Genomic DNA, 18,326 nt, shown 5'->3' with positions numbered 1-18,326 from the left:
GAGAAGGTTACTACAAAAGTGCAGAAAGATGTTAAGGGGTTAACCTATAAGAGATTACATTGTAGTCAGTGTTCTGTTAAAGTTTGAATTAATTTTTCCCATGGGTTTTTCACATTCTAATTTTCAACTAAATGAGACATCTGTTTCAGAAAAGGAAAATTTGCTATGGTTGTCATAGCAACTATCATTCTGTAAGAAAATTATTCCAATGGTTACTTTAGAACAGAAAGATAGAAATTCAGTACATAAAGCAACATCCGATTGCTAGTACAAATTCTGATAATTCAGCCCTTTTTGTATGATAGATTATTTGACCTGCAAAACTTGTTCATGTGTTTGTAACATAAGGTTAATTGTGCTATAAACAAATTCACTTCCAATATATTTTTCCCATAGGGTCTTATATTTAGACGATCATTATTCTTATCATAATAACACTGAATTTCAGTAGTATGTGGTGAGACTCAAACTGTTCACTTTAAGAAGTGAACATTTCCACCCATGGATGTTTGCTTCAGAGGTGGAATACATTAATAGTCTATGTCTTTAATTGCCAAATATGGGGTTTTTGGGATTCTTTTGAAAAACAGCAGGTTTTTCTATAATACAAGATGGATGATAATATTTTCTTCATAAAATGTAAAATATTACTGGAAAATAATTTCTTTAAGAAAATTACATTTTTCCTAAGCAAGCAATAACTGGGGATCCAGAAATTTGGTGCTTGATGTGAAGATTTTAACTTCGCTTTCAGGTTCCATCATGAATGGAAATTTTAGACAAAGTTGTCTTTGCACAGTATCCAGGTCACAGGCTTGTTAGTGGGTATCAAAGAAGATTTTTTTTTCCCTACTCAGAAACTTTGATGGCTGTTTTGCAATAAATTTTCAGAAGAAGGGACTTGGGGATTTATAAAATCCCTGTGTGCGTATAAAAATGATTTTGCTTTGGGGATGGGGGCACTGAAGTGTATGATTTGTCTTTCTTCTCTCATGTAAAGCACACCAACATCCTCCAATGAATCTTTTCTTGGACTTCAGCTTTTTTTTTTTTTTCCCAGCAATATTGCAGACATTTCTTTCGATCTCAAGATTGTCACAAAAGACAGCATAATGGCAAATCACACAAGTTGTAACATCTCCCCTTCACAAAAGAACAGCGCCAGCATGCATAACTTACCAGCCCTGCGCTTAGGCAGCTACACGCTGCAGTCACCACAAAGGGAGGGAAGGATGGAGAGAGAGAAGGAGGGAGGGATGGGGGAAAGTGCGTCTTGTCTTAATAAGCAGATCATGCCTATTCATAAGGGGAAACGGGCTTTTTAAAAAGTGGCTATGTACAGGCTAGCCCTAGCAGAGGCAGGCAGAGGCTCTCACAGCTGCATATGCCATTCATGGTCACTTGGATTTCAGCAGGATTAAGCTGACTTCTGGTGAGACCTGTGACAGTCACAATTATATCTCTTTATAAATGCTTCATTGTATCCTTAAAATAATTATTCTATAGGTTTTTGACCTTTTCTTCTTAGGCAAATATTGATCTTTCTCCTCAGTTTCTTTCTCAGGGTGCAGAGTGGCCATGGCCCCCTCTGCTGTGTTTGGCACAGCTGTGGGATGCAGGATGGTGCCTTGCCTTGCTTTCCACTGAGGACCTGGGGGTGATCCTGTCCATGCCCAACAGCACTGGGGCAAGCGACAGGTGGGAGTAGAGGCCTGTATTCACTGGATCTGTCACTGGCTTTAAAAGCATGGTTTACTGTGCTGGCACTCCATTTGCCTCCTATTTGCCCTTGCAAATATTTCCTGTTGGTGAAATTTTGCTACTGGAAAACTTTACCAAACAGTTGAGTATTTTCATCTTGGTAGAGAAAGATACTTAGCATGTTAAGATGTGGAATGCAATCCCAAGGCAAGAGTGGATGAAGAGGTTAGAAAAACCTCACTATATTTTTATACTGCCTCCCACGTCTGTAATATCCAAGTGCCTCACAGACTTCAGTATTTATTTTCATGGCATTCCTGTAAGATAAAAATACAGCCATTCTGTTAGTGGTGAGCTGAATGTAAAGCCAGGCTGATCAAACTGCACAGGCTGGGGTTTGGTTCCACCTGACAGTGTTGCATGGGAATGGTGCTGGTAGCTTACCGGAGAGTAAGCCAGCAACTAGACCATGAGTTACCATCCCAGCATTTGGAAAGTGAGAAGTCCTGTACCTGTAAGCCAAGTCCTCTTCTTTCTATGAGGAAGGCGGGCTAGGATATGAGCAGGTAGCCAGACAAATGTGATTTGAATTGTATGGGTCCCTGCAGAAGGGAGGTAATCATATATCTGATGTAGGGTTATGTCTTTTTCTCAGCCAGGTGCCCTGGTGTGACTCAGAAAAAAAATTCTGCTTTACTATCTCTACTATTACCATCTCTACTCTGACCTCCCTTATCACAGCTTCTGGAGGCTGGGATATATTTCTGAGCCCAGTAGCAGATGGGCAAGGTCACCTTCTTTTTTTTTTTTTTTTACTTTTTCCCTGGAACACCTTGGTTATCCAGGGCACTGTGTGATTGTGTGATGAAAAGCTAGGAGATGAGCTCTTAGCCATGGGGACAGAAAGCCCTTTAGTCATCTGTCTAGAAAAGTTGAGTCTTCTTTTCGTTTGTGAAAGAAAGGCAGGAAATATTCTGCAAAGCCATCTTCTTCCGTTCCTTGAGCAGAATTTACTTGCTTTCCCTCGGGTAAGCCACATCCCTTTGTATTTTAGCAAGCTCTATTCTTTAAGCTGTTTTCAATAGATGTGCTTTGCAGAATTCCGAAAGGAAAAGTGGAAAATACATCATCATGAAGACAGCAGACATGCTAATTTTTGAAATGTTAGTCAAGCATCAGTAATGGTAGAGGATGAATAATAGCTTTATGGGCATTTTGTTTTGTTTTTGCTGTACACGATGTAAAGTGGAGTTGAGAGAATTTGTTTGAAAGAATTCTCTCCGTCTTTGTGATGTGGTGAGGGAGTGTAAAGCTTTCTTCAACAAAGTAACATCTCAAAGGGAGCTCTGGTTGATGTGGACGTATTTATTATCACTAAGGCTGCAATTATCATAAACCTTAGTAAATCACAGCAGCCTGTTTGTCGTTCTCCAAATATGGATATGGCCAGAACACGTCAGTCAAAAAATTGTTAAAAAATTCCAACCAAAAAATAACCCCCTCAATTTTATGACCTAGAATTAGAGCATAGTCAGCAAGACATAATTTACCATTACAGTTGCTGTGAAATACAGGTTTTTAATCAATGGGATAGCAAGAAATGGATACATTGTATTCTGACTGGCAGTGTTACAGTCCCACTGCTTCATGATAAGCTGCTCCCTAAATATGTTATTAAAAATATAAATGCCCGTCTGATAAGAAATCCCGAATATGGCAAGTCTTACTTAAAGGCAGGTCAACATATCAGAGGACAGGGAGGAAAAAAAAAAAAAAAAGCAGTATTCTTGTTCTGATGCAATACTTTCAATTAGGGAAACAAAACAGCATAGATGATGTCTCCAACTTTGGAGTGGGATCTATCACTGTGCTAGGGTCTGTCCTTGCCCAGCTGATCATAGGCTAAGGGCCAAACATGACAGAGGCCAATGTGAAACATGCATCCACACGTAGGTATCTTGAGACAGGTGTTCTAGATATTGTGGGAGTCCAGCATGCTGGTATCCAGGTCTTATAAGAATTATTTTTCCCCTAGTTAGAGGAAAACTGTGAATATTTTACTGTATGCTGCCTGCCGAAAGTGGTAAGGACTGCACTGAATGGCTACACAGGTTAAATAATAGTGATTGAATAGAAAGAGAATTTTACTCTGTAGTAAAAGAAGAAAATTAATGCTATTTGTGTCTCTGAATTTCACGCTAGTGGAAAGTCAACCTCCGTGTTTTAATTAGATAACCAATACATGGAAGTAGCACTGAAGACATTCTCCTCCTCTCTTGGCAGGCAACCTTGGTTTTATGGCTGGGGCTTTAATCTTCCACGAGGCCAAGCACTATTAGAGAAATGGAACCTTATTCCAGATGGAATAGATATTCTTATAACACATGGACCACCTCTCGGTAAGAAAATACTAGTGCTCTTAGTTGTGTATTTCAGATGATTATACAGTAACCAATGGCTCTCTCTAGACAAAGAGTGCAATCCTGACTTATAAAAGTCAAAAGTAATGTTCATACTGATTTCAGCAGCACCAGTTTTATGTTTCATGATTACCTATGCGCAATAGCAGGAAATTAAATCATGGCTTAAAATCTAAAGCCTTAACACATAAAGGCTTAATGAGCTTTATAAATAAGCACGGTCTAGTTTTCCTATGCATCTGTCCACTCTGCCAGTCGTCAAATTATTAGATTTAAAGCATGGAACCTGCTTAAAGAGAAATGCAGGATTGGGATTTTTTTTTTTTAATCACTGTCTTTCCACTCACATTCAGTAGCATTCCTTCCCTAACAAGTACTAGAGTCTGTATTTTAACTTGTTGTGCTGACTTGGTGCATCTTTTGCCTCACAAATCCAAATGCTGCCATTGTTTGCCTGTTATTTGTACAGCATGGGCAAATTGCTTATCTTTAATACAACCTGGCAACACTAACGGTTTTTAGCATTTGTGTTTTACAAATATTAATATAGGTGATATAAAAGCCAGGAGAGATTTTTTGTATTCCCATACTATAGTGAAGTTATGTGTTGCAGAAATAATATAATAATAGAAACTCATCTAGATTCGGTAAAGGCTTAAGGCTTTTAAGGTGTATTTAATATGTAGCAAACTATATTTAATGCAACTATGTGTTTAACTCTCACCAATATAATAAATGTACACAAAGTGAAGCATGTACTTAAGTGTTCTGCTGAGTCTCACTGTGGAGCAATGCTTTGTATGACATGAAGGCAGTTCGTTTCTTTAAACCTGTAGATTCCCCAGTTTCCTGAAGCTAAAACCCTCTTGTCTTCCACCCTTTCTTCTCCTCTTTCAGAGCTTGGAGGAGAAAGGATCTGAAGGGTTTGTGTTTTGTTGTTTTCTTTAGAAAGACATGTTTGCATTCCACTGCTCACTAATCCTGGGTAAAAGGGCTTCTTTGTGAGCATGGTTTCTCACAGTAAGGGCATGTGTTTTGATACTTCACTGAAGTGGAGTCTCATGCCATGCCATAGACTGAGTTTAATATGGACCTCTGTGGTGGAAGTGGATGGCAGAAATTAATTGTTTAGACCTTGAGATATCTGTTCCAAGCACTTAGTACTGGGGATAAATCATGTTAGGATCTAAAGCGTGATGCTGGGTCTTTGTTATGGTTTTATTTACGTTATATTTAAAACTTTTTCAAGAAGCTTTTTCCACATTTCTAAAGCCGTTTTTAAAACCAGCTGATCAGCTGTGAAGAAATCCAACCTTCAGCTGATCCAAAGAATATTCTTGTATCTAGCGCTTGAAATGCAGTGTTGGAAGTTGGAGAGGGCTTCGCACCACCCAGCTTCGCACCACCAGGCTAATTCAGCCACCAGGCCTCTTCAGGCACCTGCTGGGATCTGCAGAGGGAGATGAACCTCTAGTGAGCACTGCAGAGCTGGCACTCAACAGATATTCTTTAATAATAAATTTAATAGTAAATTTAATAATTGAAAAGTAATTTAATAATTGTGGTAATCCTGAGGAAGAGCTGCCCATCTCTACTGATTATAATGGGATAATGTGAATTCTCTCCATCTCCATGTCTCAGTATTTGTTCTCTTTTTTTTAATTCTTAAGCTTCAGTTATTCTCCAGGGATTTGCTTTTTCAAAAGTTCCCATTTCTTTGTCTTTTTCTTATTGATGAGTTAATAGATGGGTAAGGCACAGAACCCTCTGCCTGAGAGCATCAGCTGTTGGTCTCCCTGGCACCCATGGCAACAAATATATGACACTTCAAAAGAAATTAGCATTCTGCCTAACTTGTAGAACCTCCTTATTGTATAGCTCTGTCCACAGACATTTTCAGAGACAGGATCCTCCTTGACTCTCCCAGGCAATTATTTTCACCAGAAAGCTGATTACTGTTGTTCTGATCTTGGGCAGCATCACTAGAGCTGTTTCTAATTATCATAAATGGCAATCAGTGCTCTTGCAGATTCCTCTTCTTTTCTCCAGCACAGCTGCCTAAATTCTGTCCATCATCCATTTTCTGTGCTGCTTTCTCTTCCCCTTACTTCAGAAGAGTGTTCATCCTCCCAAACTAATTGATACTACGCTATTAGATAGATTTAAAATTGCCTGCATGATTTAGATGCAGAAGCACAATTAAGAGTTAATGCAGTTTGTGTTTCTAAGTCACTTAGACACGTAGCAGAAATCTGAGTAATTTCTTTCTTCTGTTTTAGAGTAGTGCTGTGGGATGAAACTGGGGTAGGGATACAGAGGAGTTCAAACAGGATGAGAAAACAAAAGGTTGAAAGAGCTATTATTGACCATTTAATTACTGACCTGGTTATTATTAATAAAGATATGCCATATATTTCATAGCTTATGAAATATAGTATTAATGGTTATGGAATTGGTGATAATGCTCATTTATATTGAGGATATTTTTGTTAGTTTTATGTATAGTGTAACTTTTAAAAATCTTTTTCCTGACTCCTAAAGTTCTGTGCTTATGATTCTTTTATTTCTTTTCAAGAAGTTCACTGTTCTTTTCTGTTTGTTTTTAATTTAATTTAATTTCACCTTTAAGTCTTCATTTGTAGCTGTCTGCTTGATTGTCTGTGACAAAGATTTATACTTTCCTGACAGCTGCAGAAACCTGTTTCAAGTAATCAAACATTAAAAAAACCCTAAGATGAACTCTAATTGTTAGCTAGGTGTAATCAATTATTCTTAGTTTGTGTAGTCAGGTGTACATAATAAGCTACAAACATATGGGAAAGCTTCAGAAGGGTGATAATGCATGTAAACAAAAACATGTTCAACATAAATAATGCTTAATTTAACGGAGAAGTTAATTTTATGGATTTTTTTTTGTGAAATTTTTGAAGTAGAAATACTTTTGGGTTTCTGTTCACCACAGACATTTTGACAATTAACCGTTTCAAATCACCAGAGTAACAAAACCTATGGTTACAATGCATTTGTTCTCAAAAAAGCTTGACTGGATTCCAGAGGAGTTGCTGGTCTCACTTGGACATCTTAAATACTTCTTATTTCTTACAGTGAATTTTGACCTGTGTTGGATACCAAAAGTGACTGATAAAATCAGTTATCAGAAATGAGTGTTGCTTTGCTCTGTCTGTAATTCAGTGGGATTTTCTGTTTGTACATCACCCCGACAGGAGACAAATCGCATCTTCATGAGATGTCTGAATGAGTTAGGATTCCATGCCAGATCTTCCTCTTTCTGATACTTAGGATGCCGACTCATTTCTGAAAATTTTCCTTAGCTCTCTGATGAAGGGGCAAATTTTTACCATTTTCATAAAACCCTGCAGTATATTGAGCTCAGTTTTCCAGCAGTGGCATCCAAAGAGGTATTTCTCAATGTGTGAACCTACCCTGAAGCTGTAGCAAATCTGAGACCTTTTCTAAGAGCTTAAATACCACAATTCTGGTCTTTTAAGCTGGTTGGTTAGCTGCTCTTTAGCCATCCTTGAATGGACATCAAAAGTAAACATCTGAAAACTGGATCCAAACTCTATACCATTCTGGCTGACTACTGCTTTCTCAAAGCCACAATATATTCACATTATTGCAGCAATCTGAGAGATGCAAAGCTCTGTCAGGCACACAAAGTACCAGAACAGCTAAAGAAAAACAGAATGATTATATCTGTTACGTTTCCAAATTTGAGTCTGATGAAAACGGCAGAACAATAGAAAGAAAATAAGATTAGTTATTGCAAATCCTCTATTACAACATCCTTCTTGTACTACTACCTTGAAGGAAATGTGAAACTTTAGTTGGCAGTAGGCCACAAGTTGGTGTGCATTTTTGTCTGTGTTCATAAAAAATGCATTTTTAGACTAACTTTGTGCAAGTAAATATAGCACTTAAAAACATCTCCTGCAGAAGGGCTTAGTTTCTCTTCCTGTCTGAGGTCCCTAGATATAGACTAGTGGGGGCTGCTGTTTCATGAAGTGCTTAAACAGGTTTTACTTGAGGATATTGTTTTGAGGTATGCTGTGTCTACCTCACCCGAGTTCCACTACTGAAAGATTCAATGTGATAACAACGTAGGTTTTTTTCAAGCAACACAGATTTCATTACACCCCTTAGAGTGTTCAGTTTTAAAAATTGAATCCCAGGACTGGTAACTTCTAAATAAGATTTAAAATAGCTAAAGTAACCTTTAAGTAGCAAAATGTTAATTTAGATTCTTTAGGGACTGACTTTAGACGTTCAGGCTGGATATCAGAAAAAATTCTTCACAGAAATAGTCATTGGGCACTGGAACAGGCTGCTCAGGGAGGTGGTTGAGTCACCTTCCCTGGAGGTGTTCAAGGAACGGGTGGATGAAGTGCTTAGGGACATGGTTTAGAGGAGTGTTAGGAATGGTTGGACTCGATGATCCAGTGGGTCCTTTCCAACCTGCTGATTCTATGATTCTATACTGCTTTTTACGCCTCACTCTCTTAAAGGAAGAAGAATGGATAAAGCATTGAGTTGTCCCTTTGATAGTACTGCAAAACAGCTTTAGTTACAGTGATTTTTTTTTCCTTGAAAAACAACTGGCAATAGTTGTTTTTCTTTGGATGAGCTTTTATGGTTTTCCTCAAGTATTTTTCTTCCTTCTTCTGCTTACCAAGGCAAACATTCTTTTTTCCATGCAAGTTCTTCTCTGGCTGCTTCTGAAAAGCCGTGAGACATGATATCTCAGAACTACTGTACAGCAATAGCGCTTTGCTGATAACCTGTCTTCTCTTAAAGCTTTCCTCTCTTTTCCAAAGGTTTTCTAGACTGGGTTCCTAAGAAAATGCAACGGGTAGGATGTGTGGAGCTGCTGAACACAGTCCAGAGACGAATACAGCCAAGGCTTCATGTTTTTGGACATATCCATGAAGGTCAGAACACATTTCTTTCTATATATATTTAAAACCCACAAACACAGAAGTTCTGGAATTCAGATACTTATTTAGCTGTATATATAGAGATGAAATTGACTGATGTCTGTATTTCAATATCTGTAATTCAGCTTCTCTTTCAGTTTCCACATCTATAAAACAGGGTAATGCCTCCTGTGTAGAGAGAGTTACTGTGAATTTAAAAATAAGAACAAGAGTCCAGTAGTTACAGGAAGTGACTAAATATTAAGACTGATGGACTGTATTTTCCTCTGCTGAATCTCTGTGACTTAAGATAATTAATGTAAGCTTTCTCTGTCTCGATTTCTGTGTTTGCAAAATGGATTAAAATGCTTTAGGAGGTGCTTCTAAGGCTTAATCCTCAAGATTGTACAATAAAGGTTGTCTTTCCCCATCAGTGCTTATATGAAGTTAAAGTCAAGAGGGATATCACCACTGACTTGTGTAGTTGTTAAAATTATTTATTCTTGTATTTATTTGCTTTGGCAGGAGAAACATTTTATACCAAGACAAAACAAATTGTTTCTCTTGACTATTTGATTTTTAACTGGAAAAAAATTAGTTCTCCTCACGTAAGTCAGTCAGTGGTGACAAGTATGTTCCCCTGAAGTCAGTGACAGCAGGAGCCAATTTGCAGGCAAAGGGAAAGTTAGACGGTGTTTGCTGTAGAGAAGTCTATCCTAGTCACGTATTGTGGCAGCAATACTTCAGACAGTGCCCCTGCCAAAAGAAACCACTGGGCTGTGCAGAAAGTGTACCATTGGCATGTAAACACGTACTATCAGCTGCCTAGTTCTTGGCAATGTTAATTTACTGGATAGAAAAGGTGCTCCACAACTGCCAGTTTCCATCTTCTAGGACTGCTGCAGCCCTCGAAGAATACTTGATGGTCTCACCTGTGTAGAAATGAGCACACAGAAAAAATGGAGTAACTGTCACTCCGATGCTTCTGTTTTTCTTAAGAATTATTACCCTTCCCAAGAAATCCCACTTTGACTTGTTGCTGGGCACTTTCACTGTAATAGGTTAGGAGTGAAATTGGTGAGAGGTATGCTGGTGTAAAATTGATGGAGAAGACATTCAGATCGCTATTTTACAGCTCAGGCATGAAGTCCATTCTCCTTATTTGTCTTATCTCCATTGACCTATTAATGTCTAATTATTGTCCAAGGTGGTGTTACATCACAGAGTAAACAAACAATGCAAAGGCAGTATTTTTCCTAACCCTTTGCTATTTTAGCAGATTTGGTACAAGAAAGCTGATGAATACAGTTCAAACACATTGTCTTTTCAGAAATTGTAAGCCAAGTAGATTGCAGGGATATAAGCAAACACTTAGCAAACCATGAAGCAGGTAAACAAAAATGCATCTGCTAAGACGAAGCCCAACTTTAGCTCCCAAGGGAAGAGAATGGCACCTCCACATAATGTTAAATCTTGTGAATTAATACAGTAGGCACAGTAGGTTTCAGAATGCAGAAACAAGGTACTCTTCTTGTTAACTATCATAATTTATAGAAAATAAATGGGGAACTGCATAGCCTGTTTTGCAGTGGGATGCTAAATCTGTGCAGGAATTCTCATTGCAGACAGCCTGTGCAAACAAAGCTGCTCTTTGTACATAGAATGCATGATTTGAGCAGATGAGTTCTTCCCCTGACTGAGCATAGCTACATCTGCAGCAATTGACTGAACATCCAGGAGGAAGAGATGCTTAGAAGAGAATTTTCTTCCCTATTCCCCCTCTGCACTGCTGTTTCTTGCCAAAGAACACCTCTACACATGGACTGGCTGCTGACTGACCCATAGAAGTGACAAGCAGCATGGCAGGGGCTCTGGTTAAAATCCTGGTTTGCCTATCACAGCCAATAAGTGGCTGAGGTCATGGCCAAGGAAGCCCTGTTGGCAGTAGGGTAGGAGTGAAAACTGTAACATTAGGAGGAATCTTCCAGCAAAAAGAGCATATTAGGAAGCTGATTCTGTTCTTTCCAAACAGAAGAGACCTGAGGAGGCGGAAAGTCCCAGCAGCAATGCTGGCTGTCCTCTGTGTAGTTTGTGTTTTACACAGAACAATTGTTCTGTGGCAGACAGCAAATGATTTAAAGAAATGTCTGTGACAGGAACCTGACAGAATTTTGCTCCCTCCCTAGTCCCTAATTACAGTGTGTTTTTTCCACGGGGAGTCCAGGAGGCCCTGCATTATTCAGGTTATTTTAAGGAACAAAAAAAGGAATTTGGTTACTGTTTCTTTGTTTGTAAATAATGCAACTATCAATGCTTCTGTAAGATATGAAACTGCACTCAGAGAAACTGTAGGATCCTAGGTCCCTAGCATTTCCATAGCTGAAACTCAGCAATGAGTGTATCAACTTCATTAATGGTGAGATTTAATCTTGGTACAAATGCTTTGTACCAGGTGATTGTCCCAAAATCCTGTATTTCTGATTGTGAATGTATTACTTTATATTGATTTTAATATTGCAAGGCAAGTTTCCAAAATTAAGTTTTCAGTTTTAGTCTAATCAGGGTTATATTTTTTCATAGTCATTCATGAAAAGATTTTGGTTAATGGAGAACACATCTGCTTTTTCATAACCCAAAAGCAGTTAGAGGCCTTTCTTCACTTTCTGAAACAGTGTTTCTCTGTATTTCTACAGGTATTAGATCTGGAAGTTTGATTTTCTGTGGATTTAGCTCTGGAAGTGTTTAGCTTTGATATTTAGTCAGACATGGGATGTAATTTTTGCCATTGGTGAGACATGTTATAACAGGTCCAGAGGAGGGCTATGAAGATGATGAGAGGGCTGGAGCACCTCTGGTGTGAGGACAGGCTGAGAGAGTTGGGGTTGTTCAGCCTGGAGAAGAGAAGGCCCCGAGGAGACCCCCATAGAGTCAGCTTTCCAGTACCTGAGGGGGGCTATGGGAAGGCTGAGGGGGGACTTCTTACAAGAGCATGGAGTGATAGGATGAGGGGGAATGGCTATAAATTGGAAGGGGAAAGATTTAGAATAGATGTTAGAAAGAAATTCTTCATGATGAGAGTGGTGAAACATTAGCACAGATTGCCCAGGAAAGCTGTGGATGCTCCCTCCCTGGAGGTCTTTAAGGCCACGTAGCATGGGGCCTTGAGCAGCCTGGTCTGGTGGGAAGTATCCCTGTCCATGGCGAGGTGGTTGGAACTGGATGATCTTTAAGGTCCCTTCCAACTCAAACCATTGAGTTTCTGTGATTGATTCTGTTTTCTTCCATGGAAATACATGGTGTCTTAGGGTGTAAATTCACCTTGTCTGTCTGAGGATGCATTAATAAAGCCATTTTTTTCTGTGCCCTGGAAGGCATTTTTGTGTCTTTCAATCAGATTTGGTTGGAATTGGTCAACAAGTTCAAACACATGGGAAGAAGAGGTTCCTACTAGGCAAATCCCACTGAGGTGCACATATGCACATACTCTCCTTAGTCATACAATGTTTTTTCTTCATTGGTTGCTTAAAAGATGTACAACACAGGACAGAAAAAAGGGGAAAGATGAAAATTGTCCCATGCTAGCTGCACTGGTGACTGTAAACATAAATGATCAGAAGTATGGGGTTTTTTAGTGCTGTGATTGCCTACACTCTATCTTCTCATCCTTTCCAAAACAGAGAAGGTTTTAAGAAAAAAAAAGTATTGCAGTGAAAAATATCTGCCAGCTATGGAAGTTTGGCTTGCTGGCTGCCAGAGATTATATCCACTAGTGAGGGTCCATTTTGCTTTTCTCACAGAATTTAAAAGATGGCAAGAAGTTTTACTGTAGGACAAAGATGGTATTAATTCAGGAGACCTTTAAGTTTTGCGTTGAGAGAATTTTTAAATTCCTTCTGATTAATAAATATGGTCCTTACCATTGTGTGATAAAGGTAAGTAATAGTAATAAAAAATGAAGATAATAGAGTAACCAGAGTTTTTCTTTTTTTGTAGGTTATGGTGTCATGGCTGATGGAACTACTACCTATGTGAATGCATCTGTGTGCACGGTGAATTACCAGCCGCTTAATCCACCTATAGTTATTGACTTGCCTACTCCAAGGAACACATGATTGTAATGAGGATTTAAAGTTGTGCCCAACACGTTAGCAACTTTATATTGCTGGCTGAGAATCCCAGTAGGGAACTATTTCAACAAAAAAAGCAAAAACCACCTTCTTTTTTCCCTGCTAGCCCTTCCCAGATAAATATTGAGTGACAAAAGTGAATGGAACAAAGACATTTTGGTGCCAGAAATAGATTAAATACTTTGACATTTCGCCATTGAAATATTTGTGAACACAGAAAAGTGAATGCATTCCACATATATATATACATATACATATATATATCGCAAGTAGGGACTTTTGTATATACCATACCTTATATTGGACTTATTAAAAGAACAATCTTTCAAAGGAGTGTTTCTTTAAGAAAGTTTGCAGTTTAAACTTAAATGTTTAGACTAGGATTTCCTCATTGCAGATGTTTCTCAGTGAGCTCTTGGTAAAAGAAAAATGATGGTAAAGATGTTTCCCCTTAATTAACATGGCAAATATAGAAGATGGTGCAGGAATGACCAGTCACAGGAGGAAAGCTATTTACTTCAAGTCCTCCAGGTCTAAGTCTTTGCATCTATCCAAAACCAATGCAATAGAGGCCCTAATTCACTGTACTGAAATGAAGTTTTACTACATCTGGCATTACAGATGGTAAGGGAAATGGTGCATATTGCTGGCATGCTGTAAACAGCTCAACATTCAAGAAGGGAGACTGTGTTAAGTGCAGTATAAACTCAGGAATTTGTAACCTGAGTTTGTAAATTTCGCCTGTGAAAAAAAGGAAGACATTTCCCTTTAAAAAAGAAAAAGAAGAAAAAATGTAACTGTGTTTTCCTCTGGTAGGGTGCTACGTGATTGTATTTAAAAAGCACCACCCGATATTCAGTACTGGTTTTTTAAATAAAACCCACTGGGTCTATTTGTTTAAAACCTGTTAGTGGGACATGCAGCAAATTATGAGATTACTGGTTGAAATCAGGCCTCAGTCAGAAGTGATGAAATATCGTTGTGTTCCTTTTGTCAAGAGGATGGATGTCAAGAGGAAGGGGTCACCTCAGGGTGGGGTTTGGGTATTCATTTTTGGGTATCTGTAGTGGCCAAAGTGTGGTGATTGATGAGTATGTGCCATTGGGTACAGAGCAGGGCTGCCTCACAAAATCTGTCACTGCTCTTTGCGTGCTCACAGATACCACAGAGAGAAGCCCAAGACAAAATCATCAACTGAGTTGGAATCCTTTTGTTGTGTTGCATGTGACACCAGGCAAAGCAGGGCATGTCTCAGGAGCTGGTTGGGATGGCCAGCGCTTGTACTGCCCATGCAGCTTTCCTTCAGATTGACAGAGGTTAACTGGGATTTCAGTCCTATCGTAGGGAGAAGCTTAAGAATTGATTACACACCCACAAAAAAAAAAAGTGCTTTAAATGTGCCCAACAAGAATTGGGTTTCTGACTTTAATTAATAAACTTTGTGCTTGAAGAGCAGCCTTTTTGCCTTGATGGAGATAATTTAACTGCTGTATTCTGAATGTGGATATCCTGAATTTGGGACTGACAGCATCTAGGCATTAATTGCTTGCACACATTGGACAGATCATTGCACTACCAACACAGGGGTGTTTGCAGGTCTGTGCATAGCCCACTCCTGCACACGTGCATTGGCTAATTGTGTTCATTACATTTTGCCTGATACATGGATGTAAATGTGAGATTCATGTAGCAGCTGCATGCGCACTATATGCATACACAATTTAAAATACCTGTGTCACAAAACCAGTGATGTCAGCCTCAATTCTAAGCGAGGTCGGCAGAAATGTTGCATTTTGCTGGCTTCCCATGGGCAGCAGCTCTTCCAACTGCTGCTGGGAGCAGTAACATTTGAGCCCAGTAAAAAGCTCACACTGTGGACCCATCAGAAACCACCAGACCACCAGAAAACATGACGAGTCATGGGTCTATCATTTCTTCTAAGCTGCTGGGTGACTTGGGGTCTGAACTAATTTGCTGCTTTTTCCTGAAGTGAAACCCAAAATGATCAATGGTGCCTGCAACTGTTTTTGGGGTGAATAGTTCACAAGTGCATGAGCAGTCTGTGATGAGTTCAGATGGGCCCATGTTTGTCAAGACTATTGGTGTAAAAGTTGTGGGGTCAGCTCCTAAATCAGCAAAGACTGAAATTCATAGTTGTGTATGAACTCCCACCATCATTGGGAAGATGAGCAATAGCATGTAGTTAGAATAAAAGTGTCTTAGCTGGTCACAATTCAAGTGGTTTGAAACAAATGTGGCAGGAAATTGGCTGTATGTTAAAGAAATCTGAAATGTTTACATTCACTTATGGCACTTAAGAGACTAATGTTCAAGTGGGGGGAAGAGGTCCTTTTATTAGCCTCAACAAAATTTCTATGTCAACCATAAGCTAGTCTCTTAAAAATAATTTTTCCTATGGTATCTTCAAAATACTGTGTATTTTTATGTGGAAAGGAGACGAAAGCAGCTCTTACTTCAAAATCTCGTTTAAAATACTTGAGGTATGAAAACTTAAAGGTTATTTAATCATTTAGGCATAACTTGGTTGTTGTTGTAATTTTTGGTCAAGCATGTTAGACAAATAAAGTACTAAAAAAACCTCAACAGAAAAAACGACCTCTTTATATCCACCTCATGCATTCAGGTCCGTGTGGGACAAGCTGCCTGTCTTCAGGTGTTCGACCCAGCCTGTGGGACGTTAAAGTCATTTTTGCAAAGGGCTGCAGATCAGCTAGGGAGGCAATAGGCAAGAGGGGCTGGAGGTGATGGGCATAGGGCACCTTGTTCCATCTCTCAGCTTCAGGCCACCACATCACCTGCAAGAAGGTAGAAAGTTGAAAATTGGGGTTGTGGAGGGGAAGACAGCAACCACTTCCTTGAACTGATATGTTTTGGTGAGGGGATGTGCCAGATGTGCCTGTGAGGCAGGAAAAAGCTAACACGGAGCTGTGAAGCGATTGCGAACCAAGGTGCCCTCTGGGACTGGGTGGCAGTCAGGGGAAGGATGATACTCTGAGGATTCATAAGGACACGAACTTCACAGGGAGATTTAGACAAGGTGACTATATTTAAATTTTGTGGGAACAGTCCGGGGCCCGGGCTTCTTTTCTCAAATCTGACCTACCTCCCATTGGCAAGGCCATGAGAAGGAAGGTTTCCACAAATGCAGTTTTGCGGTTGTTGGTCCTATTTAAATTCAGGGATGCTCTCTCAAGTCATTTCCCACTGCACCTCCCCAGTGCTGACCTTCATTAATATCTCTCCAGGTAGCATCACTGCCAAAGGTGTGCTGGTGTGCATACATGTGTGTTCCCATCAGAAGGCAGAATTGTTACCAACATTAATTTCAGTTCATTTTGATGATCAATAGGGTAGATATCACTGCATGTCAGTGGAAAAAAGACAAGATTATTTTTACCTCCCTCAGTTACATATGGCCGAGGATGTGAAACACTCCTTGGCTACAAGGAACCAGCAAGCTGGGACTCAGCACCCACTGAGCAGCTGCCTTTTCCCAGTCAGCCCCCACCCACTGCAGCTGCACTGCAACCTGGGGAACTGGGGCTCCAAAACCATGCGAGCTCTTCAAGGAGGTCACTGCAGGGAGGGAGGCAGCGGCATGTGGTGCTGGCCCTCTGGATGCTCCACCAGTAAAGTGACTGCGTGGAGGGGAGGTAAAATCCTTCATCTTTGGATGATGCATGGGGACAGGGTGGGTGGTGAGGTGCTCTGGCCTTGCTGCAGGAGGGAGCCAGAGATATAAGAAGTAGTTTGTCTCCTCTAGTTGATGATTTCTGCCAATAGCCAATGTAAATACCTCAGAGGGGGGAACTAGACATTCTTTAGAAGGCAAATTTTGGAATAATCTACCAATGGGGGATCTTTGCCCTCCTCCCGTTTATTCTTATTTGTATGAGAATTTCTCTTAAAACTCCATATCACCACTCACTGCTAATATAACTCACATATAGCAAATATAGCTGCAAATGTTCTCTTTCAGGTACATTGCTGTCCCTTTCTTGGAAGTCTCTCTGCATCTGCAATTTTAGCAATATTTCAGAACAGCGCGCTCCCTGGGTGATTAGGCACAGTGCATTAGAACAACACTATTTCGCTTATCCTTGTACGTGTGCTGCCATTTGGGTTTATTGACTGTCCCTTTGTTCTCTTTTTTATGTGAAAAGTGTAAATAGGAGCACTTATATGTACTTTCTTTGTGCCATTCATTATTTTGTGTACTGCCATTATGTTGCTTTTCACTCACTTCATCTAGAAATTAAAATAATTTCAATTCTAGCTAGACTCTTTCTAACCCTCTTACTTTCCCATCTTGGAAATGCTCCCCTCCTCTCCTTTTGACGTGTCCTTTGGGAGCTGATGAGAAGCAGCAATGCCAGAAGAGGATTTCCTCTTCCTTCCCATCCAAACATTTAGACACAGTTCCCTGCTACTTTCCTTCCTGATTTTTATGCAATTCTGCGTTCCATTTGTTTAGGGTTTTTTTCAGGGTAAGAGTATGTATTTGCAGCCCTCAGTGCAGGACTGTGGGGAGCTGCCTGCGGACCCAGATGGGTTTTCTCTTCAAGAGGTGACAACTGATCTGGACTTAACCTGGTTTTCACAGCCATCACCACCTTCCTCCCAAGGAGCCCAACCCAGGCTCTGTCCATGGGAGGAGACCCTTTTCTCCTATTCTGGCATGTTCCCCTGGCTTTGGTGGTGCCCTTGGCAATCCTCATCACCTCTGACTGGGCTTTGCTGTTGGGGATACCTTGTCTACTCAGTGTGGTGAGCAGCCCTGAGGCTGAGGTAGTTGCCAAGAGGAGTACAGAGCTGTATGACATTTGTCTAGTCCCCATCCTACTTTACGGGTTTTTGTTTCCCAGCTAGTGCCTAACCCATGACCCTTCTTTGCCTGTCATGAATACCCTTTCACAAAAGTCTATATCAAAACCTTTGCAAGTGTCCACACCAATTATATATCAGAGATATCTCTTTTTGCCAGGACTCTGATGTTCCAAAAGCTTTCAAATAGATTAAAGGATCGGGCTTTTCTCTTCCACAGACCCTTAGCTTCTCTCCCACCCCGGTGAAGTGTGTTCCCCCTCTAGAGCACAATGGGCTAAAACCGAGCAGCGTAATTA

The 18,326-nt window shown here is 40.0% G+C and overlaps 1 protein-coding gene across 5 annotated transcripts in view; it reads left to right on the top strand.

The window, feature by feature from the left end:
* The window catches only part of MPPED1 (metallophosphoesterase domain containing 1), a 65,946-nt gene extending 48,521 nt beyond the window's left edge, over nucleotides 1-17,425 (top strand). For 4 of the 5 annotated variants that reach the window (XM_054088703.1, XM_054088694.1, XM_054088714.1 and 1 more), the window contains exons 5-7: nucleotides 3,985-4,100; nucleotides 8,957-9,070; nucleotides 13,049-17,425. In XM_054088703.1, coding sequence (XP_053944678.1) covers nucleotides 3,985-4,100; nucleotides 8,957-9,070; nucleotides 13,049-13,167 — 349 coding nt within the window. In that variant the 3' untranslated portion in view covers nucleotides 13,168-17,425. The remainder of the gene's footprint in view (nucleotides 1-3,984; nucleotides 4,101-8,956; nucleotides 9,071-13,048) is intronic. The other variant, XM_054088686.1, reaches the window with a different exon arrangement.
* The last annotated feature ends 901 nt before the right edge of the window (nucleotides 17,426-18,326 follow it).

This window comes from Cuculus canorus, chromosome 1 (genome assembly GCF_017976375.1).
Source record: "Cuculus canorus isolate bCucCan1 chromosome 1, bCucCan1.pri, whole genome shotgun sequence".
NCBI lineage: Eukaryota > Metazoa > Chordata > Aves > Cuculiformes > Cuculidae > Cuculus > Cuculus canorus.
This window is presented reverse-complemented; position numbering and strand designations above follow the sequence as displayed.